We start from the raw sequence: 26,150 nt of genomic DNA on the forward strand, positions 1-26,150 counted from the left end.
ATCTTTCCAGTGTTGTGATACAAGTCTTTACCTGTAGTAAGGGCATGGATGATGCATTTTCATTGACCATCAATTAGCCTCCAAGAGACAGGCAGATATTTTAAAGGTACACAAGTATCTTCTAAAATCAATCAACATTCAAATACAAATTTGATAACAGTTTTCAGATGCTAAGGGCATTGCATTGCATTTTCAAACTACCTATGTGTTTCACACAGGACTATAATGTGGCTGGTTGTGGCAGTAACATGTTTAATCCAACAGACTATACACTCAGAAGGACTGGGGAGACATTTGAATCCTCAAGCGTTAATGACAATAGTAAGTAATTCATTCATATGCACATTGAAACTGGACATTTGTATTGCTGTGAGAATAAATTGTATAACTTCCTTTTCAAATGGGTTTCAAGAACAAGTACCTCCCAGAATATCTGCAGTGAGGGCCCCCTAAAATGTACACTGTGGAGAGGGCATCGTAAACAAGCTTGAAACAACAGCACTGATTAGGGCATTGGAGTAGAAGCTGGGAGACCTGTATTCCAGTCCCTATTGTGACATACAATACACTGAGCAGCCATAGATCTTTCACCTTCTTTTAGACTGGTCTACTTTACAGGGTCATGTAAGGCTAAGATGGTGGGTAGAACCATGCATGTTACTCTACACTCCTCAGAGGAAGGATGGGATAAAATGTAATAGGTACGTCTGATATGCCATGACCTGGGTAGCCCAAGCTAGTCCAATCTCATCAGATCTCAGAAACTAAGTAGGGTCAGCTTGGTCAGTATTTGAATGGGAGACCACCAAGGAATACCAGGGTTGCTATGCAGAGGCAGGCAATGGCAAACCATTTCTGAATGTCTCTTGCCTTAAAGAACCTATGGATTAGCCATAAATCATCTGTGATTTAATGACAAAAAAAGAGCTTATGCTTAAAATTACTTAGGGCGTTTTCGCACTGACCTTAATCGGTAGCAACGTCCCTCTTCACCGCGCAGGATCTGTGCGGATTTCTCACGAATTGCTGCGGAGCACCCGGAAGAGCCGCAAAGTCCCGCGGCTTTTGCGGCGCAAATGTAAACCGCAAAAAACCAGTTTACATTTGTGCCGCAAAAGCTGCGGGACTTTGCGGCTTTTCCGGGTGCTCCGCAGCAATTGGTGCGAAATCCGCGCAGATCCTGCGCGGTGAAGAGGGACGTTGCTGCCAATTAAGGTCAGTGCGAAAACGCCCTTACTTTATTCATTTGAATTGAATTTAATGAAACTCTCTGTCTGGGGCAGTGATGCTCTGTATTCTTGGTGCTGGAGGGGGCAACAGTGGGAGGGTTTCTAGTGTCCTGGCCTTAGTAAACCTCCTGATGGCACCTGGGGTTTTTTTGCCATTGTGTGACAGAGTGTTGGACTGGATGGGCTATTGGCCTGATTCAATATGGCTTCTCTTATGTTCTTAATGTTCAGCACCAGATGATCCAGTACTCATCTAAAACCTAGATTCTAGAATAAGGAGGAATCTTGTGGCACCTTAAAAATCAGCAAACAATTTTTTTTCAAAATATTATAATTTTTCTTGAGAAGTAGGTTTAGTCAATGCAAATTTATACCAGAATAAAATGTTGTTCATCTTTAAGGTGCTCTAAGGTTCCTCTTAATTTTTGCTGCAACTGCTGTTCTTCTGGAACTAGATTATGTGGTGATAGCCCAGTTCAAAGAATATTTGTTTGTGAGACACAGAATTATCTGGTTTCAAATCTTATGGACTTTGCAAAAAATAGAACCTCATTCTCATTAATGGTATTAATAATGTTTCATTTGAGACTGTGGTATGTAACTGAGAGGCCTCTAAACAGCTGCTGTAAGAGAATAATGTGGACGTGGAAATGTACCTTTCTCAGGGCTTTTTTAAAACAGGAACACACAGGAACACCGTTCTGGCTGGCTTGCTGTCAGCAATATGCAAATGAGTCCCTATTGTGCTTTTTCTACAAAAAAGTCCTGTGTGAAACAATGGTGACATCAGGAGTGTGGCCTAATATTCAAATGAGATCATGCTGGGCTTTTTCTATAATCCCCCCCCCCCCTATCTTTATTAGTGTGTTCTCCAAAGTAGGACCTGAGAAGAGCTTTGGGAAAGAGAGAAGGAAGAAAATGGAGTCAGAGGGGTGTTGCCTGTTCAGATGACCACTAGGACACTCAGGTTCACTGTGAGGAAAAGCCCCCTACTTTTCATACACATGGACATCATGATCGCCAGTGTGGTTGCCAGGGTGCCTGGAGATTTGACTCTCACACATCTGCTCTAAGAAGTGGACTTTGCTTACAGTTTCTAAGGCTTATATGGCAGCTTTGCATTCTACATCTCTGAAGGGTGTTAGCCAGAACTACAGGCATGCTCCAGCTGCTCCTTGTGTGCCCAGTCTTGGCCACTGCAGTGGAAAAAGCCAGGCCACCATGTTTCCAGCCTGGCTCCATGGACCTAAAGCTAACAACAGCAGAATCCATCTTGCTTTCCTGACCCAAGCATACCCCACCAGGCTGAACTCATTCCTTCTTAGTGGGAAAGTCACACGTACACACCCTGAGCCTGCAAGCAACCCATCCGTTTTATGAATGGATTAATAGCTCCACTGTTGATCCTAATTGCTCAGCAATACCAGAACAATAAATCTTGCCCAGCAGAAGATGAGATAAGAGGAAGGACATCTCCTGTCTTCATCAAGTCTTTTGTCTTACCCGGGTGGTACCTAGGCCATGTATTTGATTCCCTATTGTCACCTTCCCAGCTAATCCCATTTAACCTTAAGTATCCAGCCATTCCCATTCTCACCCCAGTCTAATACCTTGGAGCCGCCCCAGGCAGCATTGCAGCTTGGAAATTTCCAGCTTCACCAGACTAAGGTGAAGTTCATTGGTCAAAACTGGCATCCAATTAGGTGTCAGCAAGGGATGTCCAGCCTCCTTGGTCATCACAGAGCCTCCCCCTGCTCCTCCCCAAGACCTCCCAGCCCCTAAGGGTCTAAGGGAGTCTATTTAACCTCTGACCCAACTCCACTCGTGTGTGCTCTCTATTCAGCAACCCCCTTATCCGCTGTCTAGATCCATCCCCAATTCTGGCCACAGTGTTGGGTCCATTTCCCCTGTCCTCTTAAGTCGCCATTGGAAACCTTCCCTGAAGTCTACGATGGTAAGTATGACCCTGTTTGTCTACCCATATATGTTCCCCTATCAATCTATCTGTGTTTCCTAGACCTGTGTGAGTGTTTTGTATTTTTACCTTGTATGAAAGAAACATTATTCTAAATAAATTACAATTGGTTTTCATTAAATTAGAGTCCATGTTTATTGAGCATTGACTATCTGAATGGTTGAGCCTGGTATACACAGATAACAAAGATTCCTATTGGGCCAGCTGTCTCTCAATCTAATTCCCCAATCTCATTTTGAGAGCAGTTACCCTAACAGAAATTGGTGGAGAAAGCGTTGGCATTATCCTGTTTGTGTGAATGCACGCGAGTCGACACGCATGTCTTCATACAGACAGACGTAAGGTTGCACCGTTCAGAAAGTCTTGCTAGCGAGGCTATTGCGTGAGTGATTGAGTGAATGAGTTCTGTGTGAAAGGCTCTAGCGAGCATCTCTATCATTGTGGGTTGGGCTGCCCCCATTTCTATCATTCAACTGGACTTCTCAGCCGCACCTAGGAGGCCAGACACCTCGAAAGAGGACTGAGCCCGATAGAACGCAAGGGGGAAGTCCCGTGAAGTCTGGCCGCCGTCCCGAGGCCTTCTAAACGCGTCTATCGTGGGAGGGAATGTAAGGACAGGCTAGGATTGTTTAAGACCTGGAAAGAGCGCCCTTCCCTTCTCCCTTTTCTTTAGAGCTTAGTGCACACACACTACATACACACTCAGACACTTGCACACACACACCCAAGTCCTTACACGAGTCTAGGCCAAGGCTAGTCTAAGGCACCCAACAGGCACGAAGGCAGGCGGATCAGTGGACCGCTGCAATCTGACTGCTGGGCAACATTTCCTTCTGTGGCCGAGACGCAACCGGTGGTTGGCTCGCTGCCACAAAACTTTGCCCGAGGCGCGGTCACTGGATCGGCTCGTGGCCCCCTAAACTTAGGCCGAGGCGCGGTCACTGGATCGGCTCGTGGCCCCCTAAACTTTGCCCGAGGCGCGGTCACTGGATCGGCTCGTGGCCCCCAAACCATTGGCCGAGACGCAATCCAGGGATTGGCTCGCTGCCTTAAACTTTTAGCCGAAGCGCAATCAGAGATTGGCAGTAGGCAAAACAAAAGAAGGGAACATAAGTAAAGTTGCCAGTAGCACATAGGAGCCAGAAAGCATCTGGAAATATGCTGCTAGTTCTTTCACTTGGCTGTGCCTTTAAGAGGATTTAGTGAGAGGAGCAAGAAGCTCTCCCTTAGGGTTAATAATTTGTCCCGGGTCTGAGGAGAGAGGCACTCTTCCCAGCCGAAAAATTTCCCTTTTGCTTAGGGCTAACTGAGGAAAAACTCAGGCTCTGAGACTTTTAAAACTTTGTGGTAAACTCAGAACTGCCCCACTAAGGAAAGGTGCAGGGCCAGTGACTTTTTGATTTGTTTGGAGGCAGAGGCTAGAGAAAAGCCCCTCCTGAGGAGCTCAACAATGTGTGCAAGGCCATAAGCCCATGCCACAAGCATTTGTTAGTATTGCAGAGAACTAAGGAAGGTCCTGCAACTCCCTCCTTTACTTGTGAGACACACGGAGGTGTCCTGCAAGTTCTTTGCTCCCCAATAAGCAGGAAAAGTGCCAGGGAAAGCTCCTGCATCAGTTAATTTTGGTGGCCTGTGGTTAGGCACCTAACAGTGCAGGAAAACCAGCCCTGCAAGTAAAGTTAGAACTTAAGAAAGAATCCAACCCTTGTAATACCATGGACCTCTTGGCCACGAAGGAAGAGCTCCCCAAGCTAGAGAAGTGTTTGGTGAAAAAAGGAGATAACCCTTGGAAGAGGGGAGCCTTTAGCCAAGGCCCTGACCCCCTCCAGATCTTCCGAGAGACCCTAGAAGAACTATGTAAAGACAAAAAGATAAGCTCAGGCAAAAGAGACCTTTTTGTAATGTGGGGCTTGTTTGAAGCCCTACGGGATAGCTCGGCCCTGAATACACAACTCAGGGAACAGCTAACCCAGAAAGATCAGCAGATAGAGGAAAAGGAACAAGAATTAGAGGAAGTTCTCAAAAAGCATACTGCGGAAAAGGAACTCTTACTCCAGACCCATGCAGCAGAGATAGATACAATTCGGCAAAACCATGAGGTAGAAAAAGCAGAATTGCATAGGAAACACGCCGCAGAGATAAATAGACTGGCGGCGGAAAACAATAGCTTGGACCTCGACTGGCAACATGCAAGTCGAACCATAGAGCAGATTAAGGCAGAGAAACACACCTTAAATTTAGCACACCAAGACATCATGTCCGCTCTAAAAAAGGCCCAATCGCAGGTAAAGGCGTTGGGAAAGGAGCTGGAACAAACAAAAGACCGAAATAATAAGTTGCAATATGCCGTTGAGATCGCCACAGAAACGGTGAGAAAAAACAAAGAAGCAGCCAATCATGAGGCATGCAAAAAGGAGATCGCTCTCCTGCAGAATAAGATAGACCGCAAAAATGCTCTCATAGCGGCTGTCTCTCCATCCAGCCTCTATGTTTTTTCATCAGATGAGGAAAGTGAGGATGAGGAGGTAACCAAAGTTAGTGGAACTGCCCCCGCCCCGGTATGTCCGGTAATCACTCGACAGACCACCACCAGACATGGGAACGGCAAAGAGACAGTACAGGTGGTAGAAGGAAATAAAAACAGCTCAGCCCCAGTCCGTCCTGTGGTCACTAAAAAGACCACAGCCAGAAAACAGAATGAAGCTGAATCTGTAAAAGTAGTGAAGGAAACCAGATCTTGGGGAGCAGAGGACATTAAAATGACTGCCAGCTTCCTTGGCCCCTATAACATAGACACCTCAGTGTTGTGGATGGCCAGCGCTAGAATTAACTACAAAGAAGCCTCCCTAACTGAATTAAACCATGTGCTGAGATTATGCGCCTCAGGCCCTGAACTAGACAAAGTAAGAAATGTAATGTATTGCCTGAACCCTTCTAATGCCACCATCTTAGAATGGATGGCTGAGGTACTATCTTACACGTGGGTGGAGATGATATAAAAGATCTCTACCATCAGACCGTACAAGGTCATGATGAGCATCCAGTGAACTATCTAATAAGGAAGAAATTCCTAGCAGAAGCAGCTAAAGTAGTATTACCCAAAGACAGTGGGGAACCAGATTATGAGAATCAAAATTTCATATCTGATGTGATCAGAGGTCTCAATATACCCACCGTGAAGTGCTATGGCATAACAGCCATGGTAAACACCACCTGGAAAGATCTAGAGGCTAATCTCTACAAAGTTGGCAAATTTATGGTAAGAGAGAGTAGAATGAAAGCTGACTATGCAAAAAGGGAAATAGTTCATGAAGACTACACAGCTAGATTAAGTGATTATGAGAAACGTGAGCTCCTGAAAGACAAACAAAATCTAACCCACGCTCTCCATGAGGTCAAATGCAGACTGGAGAATGCTTTAAAGCATGCCCAAGTCTCTGAACAAAAAGTTGCTGTTTTAGAAACACAGCTCACTCAGGCACAATTTAATAGCAGAAGCCAGTACCCTGCTTACTGGAATCAGGAACAAGATGGGCATGGAAAAGAAAGCCAGAACTGGAAGTTCCAAAACAGTGGCTTTGGTTCCAGCTCTTCCTGCCATCCCCAACTTGCCCCAAAGGTTCCCCTCAACAAGCAGGCTGGTGCTCTTAGGCAGACATAGTCAGCCTCTGGGCAACCCTGGCCTCAGCGGACCCTTCGAGACAAAGACAGAATGGCAGCTTGGTCCCAGCTTAGAGCCACTGGAGCAGACATGAGGCAGTTTGATAAGCAGCCCACACATGTGCTACTTGCTGCACTTTCAGAAGCCATGAAGCCACCAGGGCACATGGCTCCCAATGCCACAGGGTTTGCAGAAAATGGAGATAGCCTCCCCAAGGCTACTGCTGTGGAAGACTTCCCTAATAAGGAAAGGGTAGGGAAACTTACAAATCCTACTCATGAAAAGGATTTAGAAATCCAAAAGCTTGCTGAGAAAAATCAGGAACTTCAGCAAAAGTTAGAAGCTGGTAGGAAAGAAAAGGAAACTGCCAGTCTCCTGCAACATGTCCTGGAATCTTGCAGGGCCACAGAGAGGAGACTGGAAATTCTGGAAGTGCAGGATAAAAGGAAATATGGCGGGGCAAACCCAGCTGTGCAGCCCCAGACTTCTTTCCCCCATGAAAATGAGAGAACAGTCCCTATTTCAGTTCTCTTACCCCAGAATCATGAAGGAAATGTGGCTTCTGAGCCTATGCAGAGTTCCCCACTTATGGCACAAGGTATTCCTTTTTGCAAGGACTTGCTCCAGACACTCCTACATGAGCAAGCCTCAGCCCTTTACGCCAGAAATTTTCTGTCTTTAGCTCATCCCATTTGGGGAATTTGAAAGCCAGAATTCTGTGGAACTTCAGAGAATGGTAGTCCCACATGGGCAGGCAAGGTTCCTTTGTCTCTGAACCTCCCCCTACCCAAAGGAAAATCTAACATCTAGACTTGAGTGTCTCTTAAAACAGAGAGATCTGGCTTTATTAGGTTCAAAGGTAACAAGGGCACCTTTTCCCTTGACTAAATAAGAAAACATACAAGCAATGACTTGGACTACAATTAGACCAGGCCATTTCTCCAGGTGAGGCCTGGAGATCTCCTGGAATCCCAGCAAGGGTTCCAGCCTGCAGAGTTAGTTTTCTCTGCAGGGTAATGGGAGCTTGATGTAGTATGTATTTAGTTTAACCCTTTAAAGATGCCAGCATCAAGTACCTGGGAAAGAGAGACTGAACTAGTTTTTGTTAATTCAAAGCTTTCAGAGCAAGATGTAAGAAACTGTTTTAACTTTCAAATTGGCTGGAAGAAAATCTGTGAGACTCCCAAGTTCATCTTTCTCTCTCTTGCTTATAAGGTCAGAAAATATTTATTTCCTCAGTTCTGTGAATTTAAATGGTATAGCCTCTGAGCTTGTACAGAGTGCCTGCAGATTAGCCCAAATAGAACTGGCTAAAGTAGTGCAAATGCTTAGCACTCTTGCCATCAGGAAGAAATGCTAATTGTTCTCCCTCTTGCTCAATGGAAATCTGTAGCAGTAAAGATTTGATAAGCAACTAAGGCAAAGGAATAGAATTTTAAATGCATTGCCCTGAGAAATTAAATTTTTGTTTATCTCAGGTCTCCTTAAGGTACAAGCAACTCAGTGTCTTTGAGAGAAAGCCTCATTTTCTTATAGACCTATAACTAGCCAGTGGCAAGAGGAACCACAGTTTTTGTTTGCCACCATTCTTGTAAAGAACTTTTTGTCCCAATATCTTCCAGTGGATGGCTGGCTAGGAAAGTTTTCTTGCAGAGCCTCAGAAGAGATCAAATTCAGTGTTTGTAATATAAGAGGTGTTGCCTCTCCTTCTCAAAGGTCACAGCAACACAAGACAGCTAACCTCAAATGGGCAAGTCTGTCATTTAAATTTGAAAGTACAGAAAGTAGAACCTCCAGCTGCAGGAGCAGCAACAACTAATGTAGTACTGATTGGCAAATCTCATGCAGACCCTCTTGAAATAAACTCAGCCAAATCCAGCTTGAGTTAAAGAAACTGGAAAGAGTTACAATTTTGAGCCCCACCCAGGCAGAAAGCTCATCATTTTCCTCTTCTTCACCTTTCTTTGTAAAAACTTATCAGGATTAGATAAAGAGTACTGGCCAAATCCATTGTGTCTGTTTTAGCCTTTTGTTAAGGTAAGCATTCACTTAATCCAAGAGGGAAGGAATTTTGGTCTGTTAAAACCCTCCCCACCTTCTTCATCTAGGGTGGGGGGGGAGGGTGGAAATACAGTTGAGGTATTTTTGTGCTATTTTGAATTCTCATCTTCTGATTTTGGGTCTAAAAATATATAATTTCAAAAGTTTTTCATTACCAAACTTTTTTTATATTGCAGTCTCTCACAGAGACAGCCTCTTCCCAGCCAGAGAGATACCTGAGTGGAAGATGTGCATACTACTGTGTTTTTGTAAGGTTGCCAGTCTCCAGGTGGGACCTGGAGGTCTCTCCCAAAATCATAGCCTTTTCCCCAGTACATTGAGGCTAAGCCTCTGGAGGAAATAAGTGTCCAAAGAAATGGACTGCATGCCTTGTGATTTTCAAATTTAATTCAAAATTTCAGGAATCTCCAGCCTGGAGCTGGCATCCCAAAGCTCTACTTACAGCCAATCCTTCTCTGCTAGAGGAAATCCTCTGCCTGTAAACTGCCCTAATACTAAGAGTTCTCCTAGATTAGAAGCTTTCTTTCTGTTATTTATTTTTGCTGCACCTTTTAAGTCTTAAAATTTTTTTTTCTTCTAGTGACTGGTACCAATCTCTCCTATACTTAGATTTTGTAGCTTTGATTTTAAGGGAAACACTTTTAAGAAATTGCTCCTCAAAGTCTATTGGGCATTCCCAGTGCTTTGTAGTAAAAGGAAAATGCTTAGCAATCTATAGGCTCTTTGCTAACATTAGAGCTAAGAAAATTTTATCTCACAAATTTTGGTTCCTACAAGAAGTATAGGACATCTGTACACTTCCTTGGGGTAAAATTACCCTCTCCCTGTGCTTTTTCTCTCTTAAGCCTCAAGAACTAATACTCTTGTTTTGGCAGAATTCCTGAAAGCTCTTGGTTTCCATTAGAAATCTGGATTCCTCAAATGTACTTCAACTATTGATATCTTCATTTTCTCTCTGAATGCCATTTGCATCATCAATCTTCTCTTTTAGCTATTTGGTGAATCTTGAGTTTTAATTTTAGTTTAATCCAGTCTGCCTGTGGAAAGAGGTATCCACATGTTCTTAAGAGGCCCCAACTTGTGGGCTCAGTATCTTTGTTTGGTCTTAAGCCATATAATGACCACTGAATGGTTCTGCCTCCACCTACTGTATATTTTGTTAGAACTAGACTCTTTCTGAGTGAAAACCCTTTTCTATTTTCCATGTTCTCAAGGAAATGAGCAATAACCTGTTAGATTCTTAATGCAGATTCCTCAGGGTTCATTTCTGATCATGATTTTCTTCTTGCTACTAAATATCCGTTTGTGTTATTTGTGCATCTATAACCAGTTGGCTGAGCCTATCAAGGCTCCCCAATTCAAGTCTTGTTGTATCATGTTCAAATGTTGGTCTATTTGGCATTTCTGACAGCATGTTGCCTTCCAGCAACACATTCCTTGCACTCTGTGTATGCACAGAGGAAAATCGTTTTCTAGCACAAGCCTTAAACCTGGAGCATTGTGCCATCATCCTAGTTTTGCCTTTTACTCCATAAAAAGTTTCTTCTTCAAGGGATATGCTTTCGTGCTTCAAGTCTTTCTTTTGACTTGCTCTTGCAACAACTCAGCATTTTCTCTTGGTACTACAGATGCCCTGCCCCCATCTTTTCTCTTTTTATGAATTGCTTAATTTGTTTGTCAAGGTGAATTAACCATAATTTGATTTCTAGGATGTTGTAACTGTTTTGTTAAGTTTGTTCATCTTTTCTTTCAATATAGATGTGCAGGGAATCTGGACCTGCAAGTCAAGTCTAATGCATGCTCAGTAGTTCTAAGAGTTGTTGATAGTCCTGTTAAGAATTGTTTTATGTATGTGTAACCATTATGTTGCTTTTCAGAATTCTGGTTTTGTTAAGTTTTTGGTGAAATCTATGCTCACATGTGAGACCCCCATACCAAGATCGTTTTAGCTGAACTAGCCCAGAGAAAAACTGGATTTAGTGGGACCTGATCAGCTCACTAATGTCCAGGTTTTTAATTTCTCTGCTCTAGCTCACCTGTCATTTTGGGTATGATCCCTCTCATATAAAGCTAGCTAGCATTGTTCTATTGAGGCCTCAGTTTTTGTTTTTGAAGTTTTTATATTGTTTTGACAATTTATTATATTCTAAGGCTATAGCAAAAGTTTTCTTTTGTCTCTTCTTTGTGGAACTATTTTCATTATGGGGGACGCCCCAACTATGGTCAGTTTCCTGGAGCTCCAACCTTGTGCACAATGTTTTATTTTAAGTTTTATGTTGCAACAAAGTATATTTGGGGTTGTGTTTTCTGAATTGTGTATGTTACTTCCCTTCCTTGACAAGGAAAAGGCCTCCTAAGGTCTTGAATGCTTAATGTGATAGGCAAACCTGCCCAATGCAGGCCCCTAACATGACATATGTAAGCTTGTGACGTAAAAGCTCACTGGTCACCATACTCTGGACAGGAGGACACTTCACTAATAGCTTTTTAAGACTCCTTCTTCATGGTTGAATGTATGCATTTTTGATCTGCTGTCACTGCTCCCTACTCTGGTACAGAATCATCCCCCATGTTGTCATGTGTGAATGTTTATGGTTCCTTTTTGGTTCTTTCCTCAAAGCCCACCGTTGCTCTATGGACCATCGGTGATACAGGCAGAAAAGCACCATTGCCAAGTCCATGCTGGGTTACAGGAAGAATTCCCTTTTAGCAACAATAAAGACAGATTTTGCTGGGTGCTAGGGGGGGTGGGAAGACTCTTTAGTTCACCCTCCACTAGGACTTTCACATACCCAATAGGTACATGGAAGAAGATCCTCTTCAAACCCCAGTATAAGAAGCTTATCAAGGGGGGGAGAAGAAGAAAAGAAGACTCAAGATTAAGATATGGATTCACTTGTAACCATGAACTCTAATGTACCTGTGTGTTTTCCTAATCAATTATTGTCATGATTGTGTGTGATTTATAGATCAATTCTTGTTATTTATCTGGTTTAAATGGCAGTAATGATTTTATGAACTCAACTTTTATTTCAATGATTGTAACCCTGTGTTTTAATACTGTATGCCCTACAATGTTGCCAATGCCTGTTACCCCTGCATCGTAGTATTCAAAGGAAGGAACCTTTGGCCTATTGGGATATTTTTCCAAATTGATTTTTGAGTAGTTGAGATAGTGGCTCCAATCTTTTTAGATAGACGGTACACCCCGATAGACACCTGAAGCCACGTGGACTCGCCGCCTGTCAACTACAGATATGGACATTGTGACGTAGGTCTTGAGGGGGGGAACTGTGAGGAAAAGCCCCCTACTTTTCATACACATGGACATCATGATCGCCAGTGTGGTTGCCAGGGTGCCTGGAGATTTGACTCTCACACATCTGCTCTAAGAAGTGGACTTTGCTTACAGTTTCTAAGGCTTATATGGCAGCTTTGCATTCTACATCTCTGAAGGGTGTTAGCCAGAACTACAGGCATGCTCCAGCTGCTCCTTGTGTGCCCAGTCTTGGCCACTGCAGTGGAAGAAGCCAGGCCACCATGTTTCCAGCCTGGCTCCATGGACCTAAAGCTAACAACAGCAGAATCCATCTTGCTTTCCTGACCCAAGCATACCCCACCAGGCTGAACTCATTCCTTCTTAGTGGGAAAGTCACACGTACACACCCTGAGCCTGCAAGCAACCCATCCGTTTTATGAATGGATTAATAGCTCCACTGTTGATCCTAATTGCTCAGCAATACCAGAACAATAAATCTTGCCCAGCAGAAGATGAGATAAGAGGAAGGACATCTCCTGTCTTCATCAAGTCTTTTGTCTTACCCGGGTGGTACCTAGGCCATGTATTTGATTCCCTATTGTCACCTTCCCAGCTAATCCCATTTAACCTTAAGTATCCAGCCATTCCCATTCTCACCCCAGTCTAATACCTTGGAGCCGCCCCAGGCAGCATTGCAGCTTGGAAATTTCCAGCTTCACCAGACTAAGGTGAAGTTCATTGGTCAAAACTGGCATCCAATTAGGTGTCAGCAAGGGATGTCCAGCCTCCTTGGTCATCACAGAGCCTCCCCCTGCTCCTCCCCAAGACCTCCCAGCCCCTAAGGGTCTAAGGGAGTCTATTTAACCTCTGACCCAACTCCACTCGTGTGTGCTCTCTATTCAGCAACCCCCTTATCCGCTGTCTAGATCCATCCCCAATTCTGGCCACAGTGTTGGGTCCATTTCCCCTGTCCTCTTAAGTCGCCATTGGAAACCTTCCCTGAAGTCTACGATGGTAAATATGACCCTGTTTGTCTACCCATATATGTTCCCCTATCAATCTATCTGTGTTTCCTAGACCTGTGTGAGTGTTTTGTATTTTTACCTTGTATGAAAGAAACATTATTCTAAATAAATTACAATTGGTTTTCATTAAATTAGAGTCCATGTTTATTGAGCATTGACTATCTGATTGGTTGAGCCTGGTATACACAGATAACAAAGATTCCTATTGGGCCAGCTGTCTCTCAATCTAATTCCCCAATCTCATTTTGAGAGCAGTTACCCTAACATCACCTAATGTCATGTTTAGATCTTCACTTTGCTTTGCAGCTCACTGGATGACCTTGGGCAATTCACACTCTCTCAGCCCATTTAAACTTATAGGGTTATTGAGAGGACAAAATGGAGAAGAACTAGATGAGCTTGAAAATGTTGTATGCTGTGCCTGTGAGCTTCTTGTTTTTGTAGTGATTGTCAAGCATGGTGAAATTCCATTGATAATTGATTGTTTTAGGGTCCTGCCTAACCTGGTCTGTGAAGTATCATGGAGGATCCAACTTTGCTAGCTTGCTATTCTTTCCCTTCCCCTGTCTTGCTTTATGTCTTATAATTAGAAATAGTGAGAACTGAAACCTTCCCATACATTCCTGTAAGGGAGTACGAGCCATCTGGGGAAAGCAAGGACGCAGTCCTGATAACGCTAGGGGAACGTAGACATTTATGATAGTTTATGTGTGAATGCTACCCCTCAACCCCATCCCTTGGAATCCCTTTGAAGTAGGCCTTAAAAGTATTGTATCAATGTATTGTCAGTATTACTCTCAAGAACCTGTTACCAAAGTATCAGTCTATCAATAAACGTAGTCTTTGTATCAACTTCGACTCGTCATTGAACCTGCATGCTTGACAGTGATGATACAAGGTTTATTGTCTGTGGCCAAAGGCCATGACAATTTGACACATAAAGCATAATTACAAATAGCATCTAACCAAAAGTACTAATCAAATAAAAACATTGCCCCCTTTGGATGTGACTGTAGCTCATATTTTCTTGGCTGCTAAAGCAAAGGAGACATCTGAGGGAAGAAAAAGTAGTTTCTACCTCAAGAAAAAGCACCTCAGGACCCTCCCCTCCCCCCAATACCCCTGGAAAGATTCATTGGCTATGGTCCCCATATGCTATAATAAGGCTGGGAGATTTTGGGATTCCCCAAAAAATCCCACATCCAAATAACATACTGGTATTGAAATTCAGAAATATCAGTAGTATTGATATTTTTCAGGTCCAATCAGGGCTTTTTTTTGTAGTGGGAACTCCTTTGCATATTAGGCCATACCCCCCTAATGTTGCCAATCCTCCTGAAGCTTTCAAAAGACCCTGTGCTAAAAACCCGTAAGCTCTTGGCACAATGTGAAAATCTGTAGGACATTTACTGCTGAGGTGGCCTGGACATTAATTATAATTTCCATTATTTTTGCATCACCCATGAATTTGTGAGTTATTTGATCTTAATATGAAGAGGAATTTGATCCTAGAATGGTTTATTTATTCATGTAAAGATTCAGCCTATAAGATTATGAGGGCTTAGGCTCATTAAAGACCTTTAACAGTTTTCTTGGTCCTGGATATTTTGAGATCACAAAAATTTGAACCAGCTAGTTCTGGCAATTGCCCAAACAAGATAACAGTACAGATCTGATTTTCTTCCAAGTTGTCTTTTTCCTTTGCAGCCTGAAACCATCCAGTCCTGGGGATATCCCAGTGAACAATATGACGTAAAGACTGATGATGGCTATTTCCTGCAATTAAACAGAATTCCTTATGGATTACACAGTCCTGGGAAGAAAGGTATTGCTTTAATGTAATTCTAGTGTTTCAAACTTGGTTAAGGGTATGGCTCAGTATTCTCCTTGCTGCTTTAGCCAAGAGAAAGAGCACCAGCAGGTTTCACATGCCCACCATCTCTGGTGTTGTATGTCTACCAAGAAAAAGTAAAGGGAGTGTGGAATGAACAAAGCTGAAAAACTAGCTGGGATAATTTGGAAAAGGGCATAATCTTTTGCATTTGGCTTCACTTTGGCTGAGTCCGGACTGCCATTTTGAACTGGCACAGGGATGGGACACGGGTGGACCAAAAAAGCATGACCAAACAAACACATCTGCCTCCCATCCCACTCTTGCACTCACCCCATCTGTAGGTGTTCCAGTCATGCCCCAAAGAGCTACTACTTCGGAAGTGGTAGCAAATCGGAAGAGCACGTTTGAGGCACCTTCCTGGCCATCTAAATGGCCTGAGAGTGCCAGAAATGTGGCTGTTCAAGCACTTGAGTGCTGTGTATAATTTACTTCTTAATTACTGTTTTCATAACCAGAAAAAAAATCAAAGCATATATTAAAGAAATAATAATAAAGAAATAAGCTCAACATCTTAGTTATGCAAGAGAAACTCTGCAAGAATTAGCAGAGACTCTTGTTGTCAGATTGTATGATGTTCCCATTCTGTCTTTTCCAGGAAACAACCCAGTTGTGCTACTGGTACATGGTTTTGTTGCTGACAGTAAGACTTGGATACTAAATCTTCCCAGCAACAGTCTAGGATTTGTCCTAGCAGATGCTGGCTATGATGTTTGGATGCTAAATTTCAGAGGGACCACCTGGTCTAGAAGACACCAGAACTTGTCAATTGAGCAAGAAGAATTTTGGGATTTCAGGTGAGTTTGGAGAACAGTCTGCAGGTTGGATAGACTGCAATCTTCTTCTGACAGTTATGGAAACCTTACATTGTATTATTTTGTGATGGAAATACTTTGATCCAGAATTTGAATAAGTATTGTAGATGTTTTCTTTTGACTCCAAATCACTTCCATTTCATATCATTTGATGTTCAGTTTAGAATCTTCCGCTGTCTTTTGACAAGAGGGAGATAATGAACAAGCTCAATCAAAACTCTGTGGATTAAATTGACTTTCTAACATTCAACATGGCTGTATTAAAGTATTCAGCAAAGCTTAAGGGGTGGTGGTGGTGGTAAGTAAGACCAGGAACACCCGTTTTTCCACTCCAGTCCAATATATGTCAAAAAAAGGCTAACTGAACTGAACTGAATAAAAACTCAAGTCCAAAAACCCCCAAAACAGGAGGTGATAATTTACCACATCTTTCCAACAGTTCACTTCTCTTAGATCTTGATCTGGGAACCTCCTGTGCAGCCACAAGTATTTTTTTTTTTTTTTTTAATGACACAAAGCACAGCACTTTGAGTAACAGAGCCACCACTAGCCTCTGGACACTTCTCTGGTGCAAAAATGTTATAAAGTGTCTAATTTAAAGGAAGAAAGCCAAAGGATGGTTAGACATTTCTGTATTTGTCAGACCAAGTTCTGTATTTTCCAGGAACCTCATTGCCTGCCAGTCTGCAACCAAAGGTTGGTGAATACACTGAATAATTGGTCATAAGGCATCAAAGAATTGTGATAGAACAAACAGGAGATCTGCTAACACTCACAGGGAAGGAAATTCCACATCTCTGCCTGCCCTCTGTATCCCCCATTTCCCTGTTTTCCCACTCTTGGTACCCCTGTTCCATCAGCACTTTCTCTCCCCCAGGGAAATTCCTGGATATTTGAGGGTGGAGTTGGGACAGTAAGGGACTTCAGCAGGGCATAGTGTCTATATTCTTTCCTCCAAAGCACCCTTTCGCCCTCCTCCCAGAAAACTGACCTATGCAGTCTGGAGATCAGTTGTCATTCCAGATCTCCAGGCATTACCTTGAGGTTGGAAACCCAAACCCACCCATTACAAATTTCTCCCCTTCTCCACCCTACATTTGTTCTTATCGGCACTTTCTCCATTCCAATTGACAAGTCACTAGAGTGGGTTAGAAACTTTTGATTTCCCTTTTCAATTTAATTTTTAATTTTAAAATACTATTGAAGTGTTAGTGGAAAGACTAAAATATTAGAAGTCATTTCAACTATGATTTCTGTATATATGTGTTGCAGTTTTCATGAAATGGGGATTTATGATATTCCAGCAGTGATGAAATTTATCTTGAAGAAAACTGAACAAGATTCATTATATTATATTAGCCATTCTCAGGGTTGTGCAGCAGGTAAGTTGAGAGCAATATGATGAAATGGATTTTTTTTTCTTTTATAATTGACATCCTGACATGTTAAACGCTGCCATTAACAAAATTATTGAAAAGAAAACAAATCGTATGTTCAAAGAGAGATGAGGGGTCTAGGACAGGTCAAACATAGGACAGTGTACACTTGCCAACCTTCAGGTAGGGCTCAGAAATCTCTCTGAAATGCAGCTGCTCTCTGGATTGACAGAAATCAGTTTCCCTAGAACAAATGGCTGCTTTGGAGGGTGGAGTCCATGGCATTATATCCTTCAAGGCATTATACACTTTTTTGAGGAGAAGCACCAGCAGCTATGCTGAAAATTTGGTGCCTTTACTTCAAAAAAATAGCCCCACCAGAGTCCCAAATACCCACAGATCAATTATTCATTATAGCCTATGAGGAATGGTCCCCATAGGCTATAATGTAGCTAAATAAATTTGAGTTTTCCAATTATTTAATGAATCTCAATACCATACCAATATTGGGATTTTGGCATACCAAGAAATACTGTTATTTTTCAGGTTCAGTATACCTGAACCGGAAAAATACTGATTTTTGTTTTGCATACCCCCTAGTTACTAGTCTCAAACACTTCTGTCCAAAGAAGCCACAACACACAAAAACTGAATTCATAGAGAAAAGAGCAAATGGACTGATAATTGTTATTCTATCACTAATAGCAAAAATGGGTGAAATGGGTAGAGATGTGTCCAAGTAATGGTTCCCGTTAATGGCCTTAAATGTTGCAGAGTGGTAATTGTAAAATATCATTTAAAAAAAAAACACATTGAAATCTTTCTCTTTTGCAGGTCTGGTTGCCTTTTCACTCATGCCAGAACTTGCTCAAAAGATCAAGCTGTTAATGTTCTTCTCTCCTGTCTACATGCTGGTGGGCACTAGCGGCCCTAGTGAATTAGGTTTATTACTTCCTGATGAATTCTTATGGGTAAATGTTTCTCATTTCCCCCTACTCTTTCTCATTCTACTTTATTTTTATACAGAAGTCCAATCTTCTTCTGCTGACAATACCTAAGTATAGAAGGGCATTTATATTAGCACGATTGAATGTGTTGCCATCTGTACTTTTAATGGGAAGATACAAAGTGTAAAGTACTGGGGTCGACGCAGTAAGAGACCAGAGTCGGAGAGTGATTTCAGCAAGCTTTAATTCAGGAACACCAACACAGACTGAGCTCTATTCAAACCTCCCGCTCCTTTATACAATTCTTGCCCCCTTCTGATTGGTCCTTAACTATGTACATGGATTGGCTATTTACAGTGGCCTAAGGGCCTATCAGGGTACAGTATGAGCCTAGATGTTAATTGGCTACTTATGTTTCAATCCTTCCCCTGATTGGGCACGCTTAGGCCTTCTCCGGAACCCTGGTGTGGAGTACAAGCTTTGGCTTGTTCAGCTTCCCTCCAAAAGTAACAGTTCCCTCCAAAAGTAACAGTTCTCCCATTTGAGCCTAGGACACAACACAAAGGTATACCATTTTCTGATAGATTATGTACCTGGGCTTTAGATTGAAAATACTCTATTGTCATATAGTATTCAGTTATCCAATTTAAGATCAAACTTAATTCTCTCATTACTTGGAGGTGCTTAGTAAGAGATGTAGAAAACTGAATTACTGTACAGGTGGCCAAATATAGCACAGTGTAGTTAAACCTGCCTCTCTTTTTTTAACCTGAATGTACGCTCCTGTCATTGACAATGGTCAAAGAAAAAGTAATCGAATTGGATTGGATTGGACTCCACAAATGTAAAAATTCTCAAGGAGGTCAGAAATGTGGAAGAACCCTGCCAAACTGATTCCAGTGTTTATAGATCAATTCTCAAGTAAATTAGGAGTAACTACAGCATGCATATATCATTGTGCACAAGGATCTTATAGAATCAAAAGATCTTGAGCAGATCTGGAATTTCTCTTCTACCAATACCTCTTCCATGTTACTTATGACAGGCGGGAGACAGCAGAAAGCATTGGTATGGGACTGTTTGGAATCACAGAGTTTAATGTGGCCCTGGAGTCCTCAATTTAGTATAACATCATCAGCATAACAGGAAAAGTCCCTTTGCTAATAAACATGTTTAGATAAGCATTTAAAGAGAGTAATATTTTATGGATTTTTTTATTTTACAGATTATATTTGGCAAGAAAGAATTCTGTCTTATCTCTAGGAAGGTGAAACGTGTGAATACTGAGCTATGTAGCTTTGAAATAATAGACAAATATTGTGTTCACATACTTTCAATAATTATAGGATGGAATGAGAAGAATCTAAATACGGTAAATGGATATATTCTGTATATTTAATTGACGACGATATTTATACCCTACCTTTTCTTGTGCTTTAAGTGAGATTCAAGTGAGAGTGAGATTCGAAAGAAATGTCCATTTCAGCTCTATTACAGTAACTATGCAAATTCCAGTAATGATAAATGGAAGCTTCTGCACATCACTGGACATTGCAGCATTGTTGTGCTATAGCACTTATTCACAAGTGGATTGTTTCATGCAGAAAAGATAATCCAGTTGCAAATAATTACTAACCACAATGAGAGCACAATGATGGGTGGATGCTGTGTTAGATACAACTGTGGCTAGGGAAGGAGATGTATATATTGAACTATAAGAAATGTAAGCCACCAAATGGGTCCCAAATGAGCACTGCAATGAGAATGGAGGAATATACAGCTGGACATGCATCTGTATCCAGACCTCAGATTCAGCAGTAGTTCACAAGAACACAGTTCTTGAACTTTCTGAGGGTTCCCCCTCTTCTTCCCCACTTACCTTGTCCATTGAATAGTAGGTGCAGCTGAATAACAATCCCTGGATTAGGAGAGCGGGCAGCCAGCCAATCACCAGGGACTTTGCCACACCCCCAGCAGCCCTCATTAACCCCTGAGAAGCCCACACCACCCTTTCTCCACTTCTTATGTGATTTTGAGCAGTACATGGCTTGCTGGCCTCTTGACTGGGGGTGGCAGTCCAGGAGAGCCCCAGGTGAGCAAGGCCTGCTTGGGCTGGCTGGATCTCTAGCCAGCTCAAGCAGGCTTTGCTCACCCAGGGCTTTCCTTCTTGCATCAGGTTGCTTTTGACTGGGGAATGGCAAAGGCTAATGAATTATGCTAATGAGCTCCACCACCTATTTTTCTACAAAATGACCCTTGTCTGTATCCATATCTGCATACTTCCATTTGCAGATATCTGGTGCCGGATCCAGGGATTTGTATGTTTTCGTTGTTACAAGCTATACAACAAATATTATTTCATTCATTTCAACCTTGACAGCTGTCAGAGAAACAGAATCAAACCACATTTAACATTCCCACTTTTCTTACCCAGAGTCGAATAGATGTCTATGCTGGACTTTTTCCTGAATATACTTCAATAAAAACAGTGGTTCATTTGGGCCAGGTAGAGTTAACCCATTTCTTTCTATAATTTCAAATACAACCATTATTCAGTATCTGTCTATGGGTTCAATGCCGCAGAGCATCTCCATGAATTGATTTCCATAAGCCAAGTGTCTCCCTCCTCTTGCTGCAACCCAACCCCCCCCCCCCCCCCCGCCCAAATGTTGTGCTTAGGAGTCTCCAGTCTCCCAAGAACAGCACTGGGAAAGCGTTATGGGCTGCAGTGGGAAAAGTCCTGCTCTACCAAAAGTCCTGTTCTGCCACAGAAAACAGGTCATGGGATCCAGGCCAATGTGTACGAATGTTCATTGTTTGATGCCAAGATTTTTATTTTATCTGTTCAAAAGTTTTCAAAACTCAAATACATATTTTCCTTAATTTTTTGAAATGAATGTCTAGGTGGTCCAATATTCCCAAAAGTGCTGTAACAAATTTCATTGGGGGGGGGGGGTACATTAATATTACACATATCTATTTTTCGTTAGCATGCTGTTGTTTCAGATGTACAATTCTTCCAGATCTCACTATTAGTTATCACAAAAAGACCTGCTGCCTACCACAATAAGCATAAAGATACTGCAAGCCAGGGGATGGAGTAGAAAAAACTACTTTAGGACTATACATGAGGCATCAGAGGATCTCACATTATCAGAAATGGCCAGTCAGGTTAAAGTCAGCTTGTTATATTTCATAGAACTCGCTAGTTTTCATATACATTTATTAAATGGTATGACAGGGTGCACATTTAAAAGTTTAGAAATCCTGTCTAAACAAATAAAGAGCCAGAGAGCTTTGAGTGACAGGCTGTTCCAAGAGATCTGATTGGTTAGCATCAGCTGAGAAGAGAAAAACTTCTGAACTGGATGCAGAGGAGAGATGCAGTCTGATTTCAGCACTAGCTGAGAAGAGTCGAGTACCAACAGTTTTGGAATTCAGCCCTGGCTGAGAGCAGTTTAACATGGACAAGAGAACTAGGGGAATATTGGCAAGAAAGTTTGGGAGGTAGAAGACTCTCATTTGGGCCAAAGAAAGGAGATAGATCTTCTAGAGAGAGAAGAAAATTTCTTACACAAACAGGGAGTTAGCTCTGAAGAGTGCAGAGATTCCTGATCTGGTGTGGTTAGAAACTCCCTTAGTAGTCAATTAAAAACTCAAGACAAGTACTGGCATTTCAAGAGAAGTTTGGGTACTGGAAAGAATGTACCAGCCTTCTGGAAACTAAGAGAGTTAGAGAAAGTGTATTGGAATGTTTGGGAAAACACTGGAACATAAGCCTCTCAACATAAATATTTTAAGTAATTGTGAATAGCTTAAGGAATTCTCATTAGCCTGAAATAAAGAAGAAAAAGAAGAGGAAGAAGATATTGGATTTATACCCTGCCCTTTTCTGTGAATCAGAGTCTCAGAGTGGTTTACAATCTCCTTTACCTTCTTCCGTCACAACAGTCACCCTGTGAGGTAGGTGGGGCTGAGGAAGCTCTCCCAGTAGCTTCCCTTTCAAGGACAGCTTTGCGAGAGCTATGGCTGACCCAAGGCCATTCTAGCAGCTGCAAGTGGAGGAGAGGGGAATCAAACTCAGTTCTCCCAGATAAGAGTCTGCACACTTAACTACTACACCAAACTAACATATGTGCATGTACTAATTTTACCTCAGGGTTATCTATATTGAGTTACCCCTAGAATTTTACCCTTTCCTTTCTATGTTGAATAAAATATTTTGTTAATTTGGAATATAAAAACTTCTTGGGTACCAGTTAAGTTGCATAAGTTAAGTGGGGCTCCCATTCCTTCTCTCAGGTTCCTGGGCCAAGCAAATAGCCAAAATATTACACTGTGACAGGGTAGGACAGCCAGAATTCTTCAGGAAGGAAGAAAACAGATAATTAGGGTGGCTCAGTCACAAAAAGGAAAGGAAAACAGGGGAAATCTTGCCTCTGATGGAGGAGAAGTGGAACATAAATGGCATGAACAATGGCTATATCCTAGAAAAGAACAAGCTCTCAACTGTATGAGGCACAGGAAGCCTTCATATCACCAAAATTTCAAAAATTATCATTGAGGCAGCAGTGAACATAACCAAATAGAAGAGGGATCAGCTGGGAGATGTGGGTAAATACAAACTCTACTGAATCTGTAATGATCCCCCTTGTGAGCACAGAAGAGGAAGAACTGTGTTCATAGATTTCAAACCTCAAATACCAAAGGTCTCAGATTAGATATTCCCGAAAACTATATAGCTATAATAACTATTTAGAGTTATTGCTTAGAGTTCCAGTGTTTTATCTTGAGGTTTCATAGATGTTACAGGGCACATTGTTTTATAGTTGTAATTCTTATTCTATGATGGGGTTGCCAGGTCTGACTCAAGAAATATCTGAGGAATTTTGAGGGTGGGGCCATGAGCAAGAATGTGGCAAGCATGATTGAACTCCAAAGGGAGTTCTGGCCATCACATTTAAAGAGACCACAGACCTTTTAAATGCCTTCCCTCCATTTGGAAATTGGGGCACCATCTTTTGGGGCTCATAGAATTGGACCCTCTGGTCCAGTCTTTTTGAAACTTGTGGGAGGTGTTTTAAGGAGAGGCACTAGATGCTATGCTGAAAATCTGGTGCTTCTACATAAAAAAACAGCCCCCCTCAGAGCCCCAGATACCCCCTATGGAAATCAGTCTGCCCAGCAGACATTACCCTCCGCCCACCCCCACTTTCTGATAACCTTGAAGCTGGGGGAGGGCCTCCAAACTGGGAGATCCCCAGCCCCAACTAGGGATTGGCAACCCTATTCTATGGATATATGTTGTCAACCTCTAGGTGAATCTCTCAAGTCTACAACTGATCTACAGACTGTGGAGAAAATGGCTGCTTTGGAGAGTGGACTCTATGCCATTATAGCCCACGGAGGTCCCCTCCATATTCCACCACCACCCAGGCTTTACTTCCCAATATCCAGGAATTCCCCAACCTGAAGTTGGCAAATCTAACTATCAGTCTTCCACAATTTACCAGATTTCAAACTGCTATTCTTTCTCTTTCTTCTTTTAGATTGCTAAATCAGGAGAATTTAAATATTTTGACTATGGCAATAAGAACAAAGCTGTATATAATAGGGTAAGCAAAAGGGTGATAGTGATGAGGACTTGGAGAAAAAAAGTGTGAATTATTTTATGAATGATATGGTTTGCTGGTTAAAATGCCATATGAACATTGGGGTAACTTTGGGTTTCTTATATGATAACTTGGGAACTATCACAGAAACCACATACTTTGTTGATAATTTCTTTGTAAGTGCACACATTCCTATCCATCCCATTTTTATCTGGTTCCTGATCTTTGCTTCTCTTTTGTTAACTTTTAGCTATTTCTCCTGTTCTTTTGTAAAATGGTCGTATTGCTGCATCCCTAATTCTTTTTTCACTGTAATATTTCCTTTGCCTTTTTCTTGAACTGTTAATCATGGTCATTGTTCTCATTATTGTATTGTATCTGAAATCCTTTCTTCTTTAGCAAACAAGAAAGAAACTACACAGTAACTACATGGTAATGAACTCTACATGGCATAAACACATTGATAACCATGCATATATATATATATGATGCAACATCACCCCAGAGTCAGAAACGACTGGTGCTTGTACAGGGGACTACCTTTACCTTTCTTCTTCTGAAGAGCAGGCATAGTTTATTTATTTATTACTGTAAATTTATATCCCACCCTCTTCGCAAGCAGACTCATCAAGTTGCATTGAGTTGGAGTCTATCAAAGTTCAATATGTTGTGGGGTTTTTTGGAGGGCTAATAAGCCTGTATGTATCACAAAAAGGCATCACAGCAGCTTCAGCAGACACTGTTGTAAACATGTGTATGCTGAAACTGGTGTAGAATCAACCCCCCCTCCCCCCCCAAAAAAGGATAGAGAGTACATTGTTACCTGGATACAATCAAAACACATCTGGGAAGAGCAGATGGTCATGAGTGAGCCTGGCACAGGGGCCATTCCCTGGAGAGAGTTGCTTCAATCATTGCAAGGACCTGTCTTTCCTCAGACAGGCCTACATGTCAAGCATGTAGTTTCAATGATGAGTCAAGTGGATACAAAACTACATTTATTGATAGACTGATATGCTCTCAATACAGGTTCTTGAGAGTAATGCCAAAAATACATTGCTACATTATTTTTAAGCCATACTTTAAAGGATTCCCAAGGGTGGGGGCAAGCGGGGCACTCTAACACATAAACTATCATAAATGTCTACATTCTCACAATGTTATCAGTATCTCGTCCTTGCTTTCCCCCAGATGTTTCACACTCCCAAGGAGGAATGTATGGGAAGGTGCCGATTGTCTCTTCTCAAGTCAGTTTCGTTTCTCTCTAGTCTACTTTCACATGCAATAAAGCAAGAGGGGGGAAGGGGAAAGAATAACAGAACCAACATACCTTGGTCCCCCTGATATTTCACAGACCAGCTTAATGGGGGACCCTAAAACAATTAATTACCAGTGGAATTCTACCATGCTTGACACTACACTTCCTTATCTGAAGTAGGAGAGTGTTCTGGAATCTAAAAGAGACCAGAACTGGAACACTTTATCGGCACTTTGCTTTATATACAAGCAATCAGAAAAGGAAAGAAAAAGAAACACTGACATTGATTAGATAAAAGTTATGTTATGATTGGAATTGATCTTTGATGGCTGGGTTGCTTGATAGAAGACATCTAATTACTACCTCTGAATCCTGAAGGTTATATATTTCTCTTTCTCCTCTATTGGCCTTAAGCTTTTTTAGACTTGACACATCAGTATTTATTAGATTATTAATAGATATAATTCTCTTTTAGTGATTTTTGTCTCCTCTATAATTCCACTGCTCTGGCACAGAGTCAGCCATCCTGAAGTAACTCTTAGAATTATGCAATACAGGGAACAGCCTAGTAGGGATGAATCCCTATTTTTCTGTTTATTGCTGACCTGCGAAAGATTCAGGTATTGAAAGAGATATAGATAAACCAAAATGGCAAACAATATTTTTCAAGCACAAGATGTCCTGCATCCAAGAGATTTTTCAGATGCTAGGAGATTAGCTCCCCCCCCCCCTTTTTTAAAAAAGAAAATATTAAAAAAATTGCTCAGCAGTCACTCATTTTCATTTCTCTGATCTTTTCATCAACAGACCATTCCTCCATTTTATAACATAGAAGATATGACTGTGCCAACAGCTGTGTGGAGCGCTGGAAGAGATAAGGTTATAAATACAAAAGCTGTTAAACTGCTGCTCCCTCGAATCACTCACTTAACTTTCTATAAGAATATGCCTGATTGGAACCACGCAGACTATTTTTTGGGCCTTGATGCTACGAAGTACCTATACCCAGATATTTTTTCATTGATGGAACATTACAAATAA

General features: G+C 41.8%; 1 protein-coding gene across 1 annotated transcript; it reads left to right on the forward strand.

Moving 5' to 3' along the window:
- Positions 1 to 225: 225 nt before the first annotated feature.
- On the forward strand, positions 226 to 26,150 carry LOC132573655 (lipase member M-like). Its single transcript, XM_060241279.1, has 9 exons — positions 226 to 321; positions 14,918 to 15,035; positions 15,700 to 15,898; positions 17,189 to 17,298; positions 18,127 to 18,263; positions 19,465 to 19,611; positions 20,674 to 20,745; positions 23,789 to 23,854; positions 25,917 to 26,150. The coding sequence occupies exons 1-9, from the start codon at positions 226 to 228 to the stop codon at positions 26,148 to 26,150; spliced, it is 1,179 nt and encodes a 392-aa protein (XP_060097262.1).

The sequence above is a fragment of the Heteronotia binoei genome, chromosome 6, assembly GCF_032191835.1.
Source record: "Heteronotia binoei isolate CCM8104 ecotype False Entrance Well chromosome 6, APGP_CSIRO_Hbin_v1, whole genome shotgun sequence".
NCBI classification, from domain to species: domain Eukaryota; kingdom Metazoa; phylum Chordata; class Lepidosauria; order Squamata; family Gekkonidae; genus Heteronotia; species Heteronotia binoei.